The sequence below is a fragment of the Hoplias malabaricus genome, chromosome 2 (assembly GCF_029633855.1).
Source record: "Hoplias malabaricus isolate fHopMal1 chromosome 2, fHopMal1.hap1, whole genome shotgun sequence".
NCBI classification, from domain to species: Eukaryota; Metazoa; Chordata; class Actinopteri; order Characiformes; family Erythrinidae; genus Hoplias; species Hoplias malabaricus.
The window spans coordinates 11961475-11976559 of NC_089801.1; the positions used below are offsets into that span (position 1 = coordinate 11961475).

The 15085-nt window shown below is 37.1% G+C and overlaps 1 protein-coding gene and 1 long non-coding RNA gene across 3 annotated transcripts; one reads left to right on the forward strand and one right to left on the reverse strand.

Moving 5' to 3' along the window:
• The first annotated feature begins 2648 nt into the window (after positions 1–2648).
• Positions 2649–14182, forward strand: LOC136687469 (CD48 antigen-like). 2 transcript variants are annotated; one of them, XM_066661900.1, is made up of 7 exons: positions 2649–6723; positions 7099–7437; positions 8084–8374; positions 9801–9926; positions 10040–10110; positions 11810–11914; positions 14059–14182. In XM_066661900.1, exons 1-6 carry the CDS (start codon positions 6672–6674, stop codon positions 11879–11881), a joined length of 951 nt encoding a protein of 316 aa, XP_066517997.1. In that variant the 5' UTR covers positions 2649–6671; the 3' UTR covers positions 11882–11914; positions 14059–14182. The 2 variants fall into 2 exon arrangements, with proteins under 2 accessions (XP_066517997.1, XP_066517996.1); XM_066661899.1 differs by lacking the exon at positions 14059–14182 and having other exon boundaries at positions 11810–13759.
• Positions 7758–14091, reverse strand: LOC136687490 (uncharacterized). The gene is made up of 3 exons (XR_010800486.1): positions 13908–14091; positions 8080–8195; positions 7758–7930 (listed from the first exon to the last, which is right to left on the reverse strand). It is a non-coding gene; the product is annotated as an uncharacterized lncRNA (long non-coding RNA).
• Positions 14183–15085: the final 903 nt, after the last annotated feature.

Below are 15085 nucleotides of genomic sequence, written 5' to 3' on the forward strand. Positions count from 1 at the left end.
TTTCCTGACTCGCTCCTCCAAAACACCTCAAAGTGGCTCAATAATATTTAGATCTGGTGACTGTGCAGGCCATGGGAGATGTTCAACTTCACTTTCATGTTCATCAAACCAGTCTTTCACCAGTCTTGCTGTGTGTATTGGTGCATTGTCGTCCTGATACACAGCACCACCTTCAGGATACAATGTTTGAACCATGCACATGGACGCACATGGTCCTCTAGGATGGTTTGGTAGTCCTTGGCAGTGATGCGCCCATCTAGCACAAGTATTGGGCCAAGGGAATGCCGTGATATGGCAGCCCAAACCATCACTGATCCAACCCCATGCTTCACTCTGGGCATGCAACAGTCTGGGTGGTACGCTTCTTTGGGGCTTCTCCACACAGTTACTCTCCTGGATGTGGGGAAAACAGTAAAGGTGGACTCATCAGAGAACAATACATGTTTCACATTGTCCACAGCCCAAAATTTGCGCTCCTTGCACCATTGAAACTAAGGTTTGGCATTGGCATGAGTGACCAAAGGTTTAGCTATAGCAGCCCGGCCGTGTATATTGACCCTGTGGAGCTCCCGACGGACAGTTCTGGTGGAAACAGGAGAGTTGAGGTGCACATTTAATTCTGCCGTGATTTGGGCAGCCGTGGTTTTATGTTTTTTGGATACAATCCGAGTTAGCACCTGAACATCCCTTTCAGACAGCTTCCTCTTGCGTCCACAGTTAATCCTGTTGGATGTGTTTCGTCTTTCTTGGTGGTATGCTGACATTACCCTGGATACCGTGGCTCTTGATACATCACAAAGACTTGCTGTCTTGGTCACAGATGCGCCAGCAAGACGTGCACCAACAATTTGTCCTCTTTTGAACTCTGGTATGATACCCCTAATGTTGTGTGCATTGCAATATTTTGAGCAAAACTGTGCTCTTACCCTCTGCTAACTGAACCTTCACACTCTGCTCTTACTGGTGCAATGTGCAGTTAATGAAGATTGGCCACCACCTCCCACACTAAAATGACAGGTGTTTCAGTTTCATTACCCAACCCCTGTAATCAGCAGAGAGATTATATTTCATTCACTAACAAAGAGCAGTTACTGGATATGAGGGCCATCTGCCACAGAAACACCTGCTGGCTTTCTTTTTTGTTCTCTTTCATTTTTATAGGAATATCTATTATATTTCCTTTTAATAAGGATCTCGCTGCATTGTGTTGCTTAAAATCTTTTGACTGTAGCGTTGTGATGACGTTGAACCCAATTAGAGCATATTATTACTATTATTTATAATCATAACATTTATAATACTACACCTGCTTATAATTATTATAATAGGTTTAAGATATCTCTATGGTCAAATGATGAATATTGAGCTGTTTACTCATTCACATGATGAGATTGTGAAAGGAAGTGATGTGAAATGAAAGACTACAGTTTCACATTCATTTATACAAGAAACTGTAAGCTGAGAAAAAAACAGAGGGTGGGGGACTACATCCCATATGCAACTAATATATTCAATGTCCATACTCTATTTAAACTGGGAAATAGAAATAAAAACAAAAACAAAAAAAAGTTTCAAAGTTGTTAAAACAAAGTTATTACTAGTAAAATAAGGAAGAAAAAATTCTGCTTTAGGTCACTATTTAAGTTAAAGGAAATGTGTAATATTGACTGAGTTAAGGCAGTTTTTTTCCGTATAACCGGATTCATCTTGTGAGGCTTTTATGTGTGGAGTTTATGCAGCTTGAGAACATACGGTCATTAAAGCATAAAAGGGAAACACACAAAATAAGAAATTATGATCATCATGTTAAAACTGAAGAGAATTATGTGTGTGCCAGCTGGTCTTAGTCTGATCTATGAAATTTGTAATGTAATTTTACTACCTCTACATCAACATTACAGCCACTCATTTCTCTCTCTATTTCTTTTATATAAACGTAGCACAAATATTAAAGAAAATTTGTGTTTGTAGATTATTTCTTTGTTGTAACAATGCTTCATGGCAATAAATCTTATACCAGTGGAAAGCCTGTTAATTTCCCCTTTAAATGGTGCCACATTTATAAGGAACATGCATCTATGGGATGAGCTGAGTATGTGGGTGGCACCCATGAAAAAATTACCAAATCTTCTCCATTTAAAAGGAAAATTTAAAAACATACTTTTTGTGCAAAGTTGTTTTTGTTTTGTTTTGTTTTTAAACTTAGAACTTGTCAGAGCTTCATGGCACTATGTATAGAGTAGGAAGCCATTTGAGATTCAGCCCTAGCATTAGAGGGTGTGGTTTAACATCAGAATTAATAGCAGGGAAGAGGAAAAGTTTAGTCTGGAATCACTATCCAGACGTTAGTGATTTCCTGAGGGGGAAATGATGAGGTTACTGCTTTGATGTCCAGATAAGGACATTACAACACAACAGTAGACTATCTGTGCAGATTTGGAGCTGCTCTTTGACAACGAATCAGTTCTACACTGTGGTCTGTGGGCACTAGTAAAGATAAAACAATAATCTGTCATATGCAGGAACACATGAACACTTTGCAGTAAGAAAAACACAGAATATTTTCATATATTTAATAAACAGATTACACATCAGACAACAGGGTCAATTGTTTTTTTTTTCAGTATACTGTTTGACAAAAGCTGTATTATGTCAAGCTTTTAAATGTCTTTTAGGGTTCATCATCTGAATGTGACTGTTGTGGTGTGTAATGTTGCTAGAGGTCTGTTGGCTGTGACTAATTCTTCCCCTATTCATGACACACTGAATCAGAAAAACGTGCTTTAATGTTGTGTATTCTGCAACTCAAAGTAAAACCTTTTGAAATATTTTTTTTATTTGAACATTTACAATTCAGACAACACTTCTGATCACTTTTTTTGAAGAAAACATATAGTACATAGATGTAGGAAGTGAGGTGCAGTTTAGCACGTGAGAGTGCGGTTCTGTGTAGAGGGGGGTATGGTTAAGCCACCAGATCCATCCCGGAAATCCTCCCTCCCTTGTGAGCATTTTTTTAAAATGATGCAGTCTGTAGTATTCATTGTGGTTATTTCATAGACACTCATTACAATGGTCAGTCTTCATGGATTGAGGTCATCAGAGGAGTTAGAGTCATGTGAGTGTGAGGAGAGAAAGTAGGATTTTATTCGAAAACAGACAAAGAAAAAACATCAAGGTTATAGATCCATGGTAAACATACAGAGAAAAGACAAACCATTCTGAAATAGTTTAGTGACCTAAAACAAGTATAACAGATTCAAATGATACACAGAATGAATCTCTGTGCTTTGTACAGTACTTTGTACTTGTTTATTGCAATACACTGACTGCTGAGCCCACACTGTGGAAACAAAAAACAAAAAAAAATAGGTGATGAGGGATAAACAGTCAAACATGTGATGTGCATTTTCCATAATGGCTCTAGGTAGCAGCCTATTAGATAATTATTATTTCCCTAGTAATTTCCCTAGTCACACAGTATCATTATGATAGATTAAAATTTGAATGTGTATTTGACTGGCAGTTGTTTCTCATTATCATAGAGCAGCTCTTTATGCTGGAGCTTTAATCTCATCGTGCAGCCCCCAGTATCACACCTCATGACACAACCATGGTGGGAATCATATCTGGTGGAGATGAGACCGCCTACAGGGATGAAGTTCTGGGACTGGCGGAATGGTGTGCAGAGAACATTCTCTCCCTGAACTCCACCAAAACAAAAGAACTGGTCATAGACTTCCAGAGGAAACTACAGAGAGTGACAGAGAGCACTACCGAGAGTGATCAACATGGCCCAGAAGATCATTGGCTGTCCACTGCCCAGGAGGATCTGTTCAGCTTCCGCTGCCTCAGCAGGGCAGCCAATATACTTAAAGACTCCTCCCACCCTGGACATCTTTTCCAACAGTTGCCCTCAGGAAAACGCTTCAGGTCCATCACATCCAGGACAAACAGACTGAAAAACAGCTTTTACTCCAGTGCTGTACGGGAACTGAACACACAAATCTCTTAAGCCACTCACGGCCTGTGTAATACACAGCAAACACATGCACGTTAATCTCTTCAACTACTCAGGGCTTGTGCAATAATTTGTTACTTATATTGTAAAATACCTGCATGTTTCTACTGTTTTTGTTTGTTTAAGCACTTTAAGGATTGCTGCTCAATTTCGTTGTACATGTGCAATGACAATAAAGGTTATCTATCTATCTATCTATACAAACAATGCTCTGTAAGCGCTTGGGAACTGAGTACACCAGTTTTGGAAGTGTACCTTTTTCTATTCTTGTTTGTTACAGGATTTCAACAGCTCTGGCTCTCCACTTTGTTGAGTGGGTGTCAAGTCTGGACTAGTTCAGCACCCGGACTCTTTTACTAAGGAACCATGCTGTTGTAATCCATGTAGAAGGTGAATTGACCTGATTTTACTAAAATCAAGTTCAAGTTCAAGTTCAAGAAGTTTATTGTCATTTCAGCAGTATACAGTGTTTACAGTACACAGTGAAACGAAATAGCGTTCCTCCAGGACCAAGGTGCTACATAAGACAATACAAAACATTAAAGTGCAACTAGTGCAAAGCTAGTGCAAGGTGTGCAAGGCCTTCCCTGAAAAAGTCGTTGTCTTGATGACATCATGTTACTCCGACACCTGTGTATATCATTCAGTATTAATGGTGCTTTCACAGATGTGCAAGTCACCTAAGCATTTTTGATTTCCAATTTCCAATTTTTTTAATTCACTGCCACCTGAGAGACCCAACAAGCCAGCCAATGTTGGGTTTGAGCCCTGTGCCTTGTAGAGATTTCTCCAGATTCTCTGAAACATTTAATGATATTATGAGCTGTAAACGAAATCCTTTGCAATATTACATTTTGATATTATATCCTTGATTTGTTTCACTACTTGCCTATCCAGCCTTTTACAGAATGGTGAACCCCTCCACATTTTTCTCTTGACAGATCCCTCTCTGAGATGCTCTTTTTAAACTCAGTCATGTCACTGACCATTTGCCAATTAACCTCATTTGTTACGGTTTCTAGTATTACACAAATTTATCAGTCTATTTATATCAGTCTTGTTGCCCCTTCACATTTAAAATTTTGTCTTTGTACTATTTTAAATAAAATACTAGGCTTAATTGTTTTGCACATCATTGCATTCTTTATTTATTAACATTTTACAGTTTCCCAACTTTTTGAAAATGGGGTGTGTACACTGAAATATAATTCTTAAGAGCATGGGAAAGCGAAGCAATAGACAAATATATCCAGCCATCCATCCATTATCTGTAACCGCTTATCAAATTCAGGGTCACGGTGGGTCCAGAGCCTACCTGGAATCATTGGGCGCAAGGTGGGAATACACCCTGGAGGGGGCGCCAGTCCTTCACAGGGCAACACACACACATTCACTCACACACTCACACCTACGGCCACTTTTGAGTCGCCAATCCACCTACCAACGTGTGTTTTTGGACTGTGGGAGGAAACCGGAGCTACACAAATATATGTTCTAGTAAAAAATATATTGACTCTCTGAGTGTGGCAAAACTCGTTCTTAAATAAATGTGCAGCAGTAGAGGTCTTACTATACTCAGATATATATCTAAAATTATCTTCTTCTATTTATATAAATACAAATGAGGTCATGAGGACATACAGCATGTTGTCTGGAAACATTCAGACTGTTTTCCCCAGGGTTTTTATTGGCATCAGCTATTTTAGTATCTTTACATGTATAGTTTTACTTTTTGTCTCCTGTTTTCATCTTTTTGCCTTCATGAAATTAACCTTATACTTATAGCTTCTTCTTATTTATTTATTTTTTTTATTATAGGACATTTATCTCATAATTCCTCACATAAAGTAATAGCATTGTGGATGAGGTCTATGAATGTACATGCAACCTAATTCAGATTATAGAGAAATATTAGTTTAGGTATTTAAGTAATGTTACACTGAAGTCTATTTTGGAGATAAAAAGTTATTCAAAGAAATTGGATTAATTTTAACCGATCCATACAGTGGCTGCAGTGCAGTGAAAAGAAGAAAACTTCTTCTGGAGTCTGGGTCTGGATTTGGATAAGCAAGGGTGTCACTGAGCGAATGATGGGAACACACCCTGGAGATGCCACACACCTATGGCCACTTTTGAGTAGCCAAACCACCTACCAATGTGTGTATTTGGAACATGGCAGGAAGCAGGAGCACCTGGAGGAAACCCACACAGACATGGGGAGAACACACCAAACTCCTCACAGACAGTCCCACTTTTTTATATATTTATTTAAATGTTATACTTTGTTTTTATACATTAATAAATTGTACAGTGCAAAAGTCATCCTTCACTCATCACAAATATTTTTAAATATCTAAGAGTTTGATTACAATTTATAAGAATTTGTTTGTATTTACCTTAGCTTTGCTGAGAGTGCTGAAGTATAAAATAACAGGCAGCAGAAGTGGAGCTTAATTTCTCTGGTTTTTATCAGTCTGTAAAACGGGCTGTGAACTAATTCAGTGCATTGTGGCGACTGGCTATATTTAGCCCTCCCCCAATCCACAGCGGACTCATCAGCCAACATGTTTTTTCTCTGAAGCTGAAAAAAAATCGCGATGGAGTTGAAGAGTTTACTGACACAGTTTACTGAGTAGAATGTCACCCTAAAATGTCCTCAGTGTACAGGATTCCTGGAGCTGTTATTTACCTGCTTTTCTGCTGTAAGTCACTTTAAAATCGTGGAGCTCTTTATTTGTGCAGTTAGTGGTCAATCCGGTTTAAGAGCGATATTTGACCGCTCTTTAAGCTCTTTATGCAAATAGTTTCACTGTAAATGCTTGTTCGTGTATTATAGCAACATTGGATGTTTGAACATTAAATTATTAAGTGAGTGAGGGCACTGTCCTTTGGTGTTTCTCTTTGTTTTGTTTCCCCCATCTTGAGAGCAGTCAGTGTAATCAGACTTGATGGACTTAGGGTTTTTTTTTTATTAAAATTTCTGAGATAGTGGCTTCCTATAAATTGATTGACATGTGTTCATCTTCTGTACTTGAGTAGACCACTAGGATTATGTCCTGCTACTAACATTGTTTCAGGTCTGCAGTCCACAGCTGGAGAAGAAGTTGTTAAACTGCAGGAGCTGGAGGGAAACACTGTGATAATTCACACTGGATTAACTGCAGTTCAGAGTGATGCTAAGATCCTTTGGTTCTATGGACCTGAGAAAGCAGATATAAACATAGTGGACAGTCGGGTCTTTAGAGGAGAGACTGTTATAGACTATTACACAGAGAGATTCAGAGACAGACTGCAGCTGAACAGAAACAGTGGATCTTTAACCATCAGAAACATCAGCAGAGACGATTCTGGACTTTATAAATTACAGATCATTGCTGGGAAAACTTCAGACTGGAGTTTCAGAGTTAATGTCTATTGTGAGTAAATATTAAGTCTATATTTACAGAATGAGGTGGAATATGAATAAATAATATACTTAAGGTGATTATCAGCAGAGTTAGAATTTGTTTAAGATATGAATTAGGTTTTGTGTTGTATTTAAATTTAGGATTAGGATTTATATACGTTTACACTGAAACCTATTTATACAGGCTTTTCAAAGAAATGAAGGAATAGAGGTAGCATGTAGTAAACATGTCCAAAACTATTAAAATATTTTGTATAATCCAAATGGAATTGGTTTTATTATAAGTAAAACATTTTTAAAGACAATAAATTTGCAAATTCACTCTAATAGAGACTTGCCTCACTGTGTCATATGGTTACACCATATGTCAAAAAAAAAAATTGTGATTTGGCAGACAGCTCCAACATGATGTTTGAGTTATAAAAGATACTATCTGTGCGTGCTGAGACCTGTCAGTTTCATCTTGAATCTCCAGTAGATTAGGCAGAGAATGCTAGTCATAGCTACCAACAAAAAAAAAATTCAGTTTACTTCTCCAGTGCTATGATATTTTATGGTTTATATTATGTTGACATAATAATATTGTACTTGTATTTTTCTGTATAACATCAACAGTAAAAATATCTTGTGTTTATACTACATTTTGTATTACCTAGCTCCAGTATCAAAGCCAGTCATCAGAAATCAAGCTGTAATACATTCAGCGAGTCAGGGAGGGTCATGTTGTCCTCTGTGCACTGTGGAGAATGGGAAGGATGTGAACTTGTCCTGGTTTGAAGAGAAAGAGAGAATCTCCAGCATCAACAGCACAGACTCTAGTGATCATCTCTCTCTCTCTTTGAATATAACAGTCTCAAACAATTCTACTTACACCTGTGTAGCTTCTAATCCAGTCAGCAACCGAACTACACGACTCAACATTACACAACTCTGTTACATTAATACAGGTACATGATACCATTATATAATTTTATTTTATGTCTTTTTTACTGCTAATAAAAATGTAAATATTCTGATCAATGTTGTAAGAACTAACTTCAGTCATAACTCTAATAATCTACTGAGGCTGATACGGGTGCATCTCAGTAAATGAGAATGTCATTAATGTTAATGTATTTCAGTAATTAAATTCAAAATGTGAAACTCACATTATATACATTCATTACAAACAAAGTATTTTGTATACAAAATGTATACAAAGATGTATTTAAAGTTAAATGTTGATGATTATGGCTTATAGCCAATGAAAACCCAAAAGATCTCTTAAAATTAGAATAATCGACACAAAACACCTGCAAATGTTTCCTAAGCCTTTAAAATTGTCCCTTAGTCTGGTTGAGTAGGCTACACAATCATGGAGAAGACTGACTTGACTGATGTCCAGAAGGCAGTCACTGACACCATCCTGCTGTATACAAGCATATTAATGGAAAGTTGAGTGGAAGGAGAATGAGTGATAGAAATAGGTGCACAAGCAACAGGGATAACCACAACCTAGAAAGGACTATCTAGAAAAGGAGTGGACTTCTCAAGGAGTGGACTTCAAGAGCCACCACACACAGACGTATCCAGGACATGGGCCACGACTGTCACATTCCTTGTGTCAAGCCACTCATGGTAGAGACAATGCCGGAAGCGTGTCACCTGGGCCAAGGAGAAAAAGGACTGGACTGTTGTGCAGTGGTCCAATGTCTTGTTTTCAGATGAAAGTAAAGTTTGCATTTAGTTTGGAAATCAAGGTCCCAGAGTCTGGAGAAAGAGTGGAGACACACACAATGCAAGCTGATTGAGTCTAGCGTGAAGTTTCCACAATCAGTGATGGATTGGGGAGCCGTGTCATCTGCTGGTGTTGGTCCACTGTATTAATAACCACAGTATCACTGTGTTTGATTGGGCAGCAAACTCACCTTACCTAAACCCTATAGAGAATCTATGGGATATTGTCAAGAGGAATATGAGAGACACCAGACCCAACAATGCAGAGCTGAAGGCTGCTATCAAAGCAACCTGGGCTTCCATAACACCTCAGCAGTGCCACAGGCTGATCACCTCCATGCCACGCCACACTGATGCAGTAATTTATGCAAAAGAAGCTCCAACCAAGTATTGAGTGCATATACTGTACATACTTTTCAGCAGGCCAACATGTACGAAAAAGAATTTTTTAAAAATTGGTCTTACATTATATTCTGAGATAAAGACTTTTGGGTTTTCATTGGCCATAATCATCAACATTAAAATAATTATACGTTCGAAATAGATCACTCTGTTTGTAATGAATCTATATAATATATGCACCTGTATATAAAAAAAGTACATTTACCTTTGTCATATATTATTATTACTGATATATTAATTTTGTTACCCTTACAGTCAATGATCCTCTCCTGCAGAATCGCATAATTACAGTGTCTGCTGTTTTGGCTGCTCTTGGTCTGACTGTGGTCTTTTTATTAATGTCAGTTGTGTGGTACAAGAAAAAGGAGACAAATCATCAAGGTAAGCAATGTATTTTAATTTTTTTGCTTTTATTATAAAGGACCTCATTAGTTATAGTCTTTTTTTGCTGCACTCACTTTTATAATATGTTATTGTGTCTTTTCTGCCTCTAGAGTCTGAAGATGGTGAGATGAATTATGCTGAAGTGAAAATTACATCTCAGTATTCAGAAGAATTTAATGAGGTAATTTGTTTATACACATAATTAATATCCATTTTGAAGTTACTCTGCTGCAGTTGTATATATGAGCACTTTATTCATCTTCTATCATTGGAACTACAAACATGAATTTGAGCATCCTCAACTGAACATAAAGAATGGGAAGTTAGTTGTTCATGTTGAACCCACCACACCATGTGAATGTATTGTGACTGAAAACAACAAAAGACTGGGGCTGCATGTGGACAGGCTGAATATTTCAGTAATGAGATGGGAAGCTATGAATTAATTATTGTAACATGTATGTTTTTGGTCATGCCCCAGTACAGTCACTGATAATTACATACAGTTGGCTCTTTAGATGAATGTGTATGTTATTCACTCTTTCAGTGGCAGAGCCTGGTTCAAACCCAATGCTGTGAAGCACTTGTCGGGCTGCTAATGTTATGTTCTGTTCTACTAATTATTTTTCAACATTTTCATAAATATCCATTCTGGATATGTTGATCTATTGACTGCATGTAATTTGATATTTGAAGAGCTTAAAAAAGACATATTAAATTTTTCATAATTAAAAAAACAGTTTCCTGGGGTCTTAATGAAACATTAGTTTAGGAGCCTGTTCCTTTAAATGAGAATTGGCCAGAGCTGAGTTCTGTGAAGGGCGGCACAGTGGCACAGCGGCTAGTGTCACGCTCACACAGCTCCTAGGGCCTGGATGTTGTGGGTTTGATTCCCGCTCCAGGTGACTGTCTGTGAGGAGTTGGTGTGTTCGCCCCATGTCCACGTGGGTTTCCTCCGGGTGCTCCGGTTTCCTCCCAGAGCAATTGGTGACTCAAAAAAGTGTCAGTGTGTGTGTGTGTGTGTGTTGCCTTGTGAAGGACTGGCGCCCCCTCCAGGGTGTATTCCTGCCTTGCGCCCAATGATTCCAGGTAGACTCTGGACCCACCATTCATTTATTCATTCACAATGAATGAATGAATGAATGAGTTCTGTGGGAGAGCCCAAGAGTCAGGGCTTCTCTGTTCTATGTTCTCAGTTTAACCACATTTTTCTGCTCTCGCATAAATGCGGGTCCAGCACTGATTGGTGAAATTCAAGACAAGCAGGTGGGTCAGTTGGCAAGAATAGTGTGCACAACCGGCCTGGGTGGCTCAACGGCTGGCACTTGATCTTCAATGAACTCTTTTATCCTTTTGTTTTTAGTAAAGTGTCAATCACTCTGATAATTTATGTTTGTTTTGGGACATTTTAGAGTGAAACAAAAAATTACAGATGATATATTTATATACTGTAAAACTATATATAATGTCTGTGGAGTCTTATGTGAACAATTTCTGTACACTGTTCGTTGTTCTCCACTTTAGTGTTGGTGTAGTACTAATGATGCTCATATTGCAGAAAAGAGTGTTAGTTACCCACACCTACCACAAATGTTCAGACTGTTTTGACTCAAGCCTCACACTCAGATTAGGTCAAACTGCAGTAGTAGGTACTTTTCCAAGATCCTGTATCAACATGTCGGTGTCCGTGAAGCAAAGTAACTTGATCCTTGGGTCTGTGTTGAATTCCTTGTGCTTTTTTAAATTATTTTCAGATAGAGGCCATATTTAAAGTGTAGAGGCAATTCAAAGATTCAAAGATAAAGTTAAATGCAATATCAAAGTATTGTGTCTAAATTATACCGTTCCTTGGGTTTTTAACAGGTACTATTTTTTTACAGAAAAAATGTGCCAGAGGGACAGAAATTCAAGACCACAGTGACTCAGTGGTGTACTCAGATATCAAGACCTAACTCCATATTTCAGAGTCACAATATCCTTTTATGGTATTTTTTTTTACCACTGCCTTTTTTAATCTTATCTTTTATTTTATTGTTTTTTAAAATTGTACAAACATTTAAACAAATCATTTCTGTACAGATACATTGCTGTTTTTATTATTTTGGCACTGAATTAGTGTAAAACTGTATTATATTTTTCATACCAGTCTTTTTAGCATTATACAGGTTTATTATTTGCTTATTTATTTATTTTAAAACAGATGAAGGCTAGTTTAGAGAGCTAGCTAGATCCTTAGCAGTTTAATCACATTTATTATTCTTCATCTCAATCATTTCATGAAGCAGGGTTTATTGCTTGGCCAACTTAATTAATCTTAGTCTGTTCTAGTACTGTATTTTCTGTCTAAAATTTGTGGATTTTTTTTTCAGACCAGCAAGACTAATTTAGATTAAAGCAAACTGATAAATTATTTAAAATTAAATATGTAAAAAAATGATAAACAATAAAAATGAATTAAAAATAGTATGTTCCCAGAATCTATGCTCCCTACAGGCTAATGTCTGTATTATATTTATTAAGTGAAATGACTCTCCATTTATTGACATGGTTATTCTGATAGGAAAACTTTGGTCAAACCTAGGGAGGGAGGAAAAAAAACCATTTGTGTTTCACTTTTAAAGTTGATATTATGGGATACACAGATGTAAACTGGCCCCCTTTTTTGTCCAACTGACTAAACATTGGTCTTCTGTGTCATTTGACATATCAGAAATGTTCCTAACCTAAGCACCAATCCTTGCAAAAAATGCCATAAATTATTCAGACAAGCATTGTTAAAGTTAGCTAGAAATACATATAAGTGAGTCCTTTAAGGAATCAGAGCCACTCCCACCACCAAGCAGCTGCTTCAGGTTTTATGGCATGTGTCAGTTTTGAGCATGGTACAGACATTAATGCCCACTCAGGTCTGTTTACTGCTGTAGAATCATTCTAATGTTAACCATTACATTTTGTATCAGTGTGACCAAGATAATCCTAAAAATATCCACAGTAGTGATAAACTTGCTAGAGAAGTAAGATCTTGTCTGACTCATTTCCGTGAAGAAGGAAGATCTATCCTATATGTTGAGTTGAGCTGAGCTGATAAGACAGAGATAATCTTCACTATAAGTTTCATCATGATATTTCTTTGTTTGTTAGTTTAGTAAACAGTTCTGCTCCTCCCTGTTTATAATGTGGATATTCCCTGAAGTGCCATTAATATTATGTTCACTATAACACCACCCCCTAGTGGCCGGGCTGTGCTTTAAATTGCAGTGTTTATGATGGTCTCTAAAATCCTGCGTTAGATCTATTTTAGATACATTTAATGTGTCATCATTATTAGCCAATACTCTCATTTACCATTTTCAGTTGTTAGATACGTAAGTGAAAACACAGACATTTCAAATATATTAATGTGACTGTTCACATGGTTAATGTGTCTTACCCTGTAATCTTAGAAATAGTTACTTCAATAATTTGACTGCCCCTGCTTCTTGAGAGCATTAAATACAACAGTCATTAAAAATATCTTTTAAAAACAAATAACATGTTACTGCTGCAATCAAACAGCTTTATCTTCTTTATAAATTTAATCTACACTGGAGTTTCTTCACAACAGTGTTACTTCTGGTTTACTGTCCAAATGAACAGAACAGATTATAAAAAACTTAAATCTAATCCAGCTGTCACCAACTGTATTTCTGTAGTGAATTCCTCAGTTTCCACCATTAATCATTCATTATGATTTTTCTGTGAATTCAAATTAATTAAAAAAAACTTAAACAATAAAAAGATCTATATAAATGTAGGTTATATAAACTCATTACACATATGTTAATGAGCATTAAACTATAACAATCTCTCTCTCTCTTTTTATATATATATATATATATATATGTTTACTGCTTTTTTAATCCTAGAAAGGATCAGCTCAGGAAAAATTACATTGATTAATATGATTGTGTGTAATATGGGTGTGAAATTTTTACCTACCGTCCTCCGCACAAACCCAGCTCTGTAAACCAGTTCAGACCAGAGACCTGTCTCAGCCACAGCCTCCAAACAGTGTCCAGTTTATTAACAGAAGGAATTGAAGGCATGTCCAAAAGTAGTTTGTCAACAGTCTTTCCATTCTTTCTTCTAGTGAAGCTATTTACAGAGAAGTAGAGGAACCCTGCTCTCGGAGCGATGTCTCTCTCTCTCTCTTCGTCTCGAAATGGCGATGAACTTTCAGCTGGTTTCTCCTCCTTCATGATGACGTAGGACAGTATCGTCATTCATATTTTAATAAAACCATGTTTCCTTTACTGTTTTACACACAGCAAACTCACAGTGAATGGATAAACTTCTGTTTTAACACTAATCCTATGTATCGAATCTCAACAGATAATGAGCTGTTCATTCTTGGACTGTGATTAAATACAAGCTGCAGGTTCTTTTAGGCAGTCAGTAAAGAGGAAGCATTTGACCATTTGTTTATGTAAAATAGAAACTCAAAACTGGAAAAAACTGACCAGTACATACTACAAAAACAGCTCCATCAAACCCATCAAATTCCATTGAGCTCCTCAAACACTGCACAGAAGTTTATCACTGTTCCATGCACTGAAAATATTTACAGTACAGAACCCTGCTCCAACCAGAGGTTTTTTAAAGTAAGACTACTTTTGTATCCTTCTCCCTGGAAAGAGAGCAATATTCAGTTCCAATAAAACATAAAATTCAAGGAAATACTTATGTTTTATTTTATTTCCTTATTTTCACAAACAGCCAATTCACGATGGAAATATAAGCTTTTATTTTAAACAGGAATTCCCAAATACACTCTCCAGCAGAACTCATTCAATATAGAGGTTTTCACAATAGTCAAAAAATCCATATAGAGAATCTTATTCAAAGGTTTGCAAAGGTTTAGTGCACAATTTCTGTTGATATTGAACACATTCAGGACAAAAATCCTCATATGCAGTTTTTGGTACAGGACACATTATACTTTATTCATCCTCAATTTGTTACATTCCAGCTCTGGTTTTCCCCCAAAAACACACATTGGGTAGGTTGACTGGCTACTCAAAAGTGTCCATAGTGAATGTGTGAGTGCATGTGTGTGTGTACCACCCTGCAAAGGACTGGCGCCCCCTTCAGGGTGTGTTCCTTCCTTGTGCCCAGTG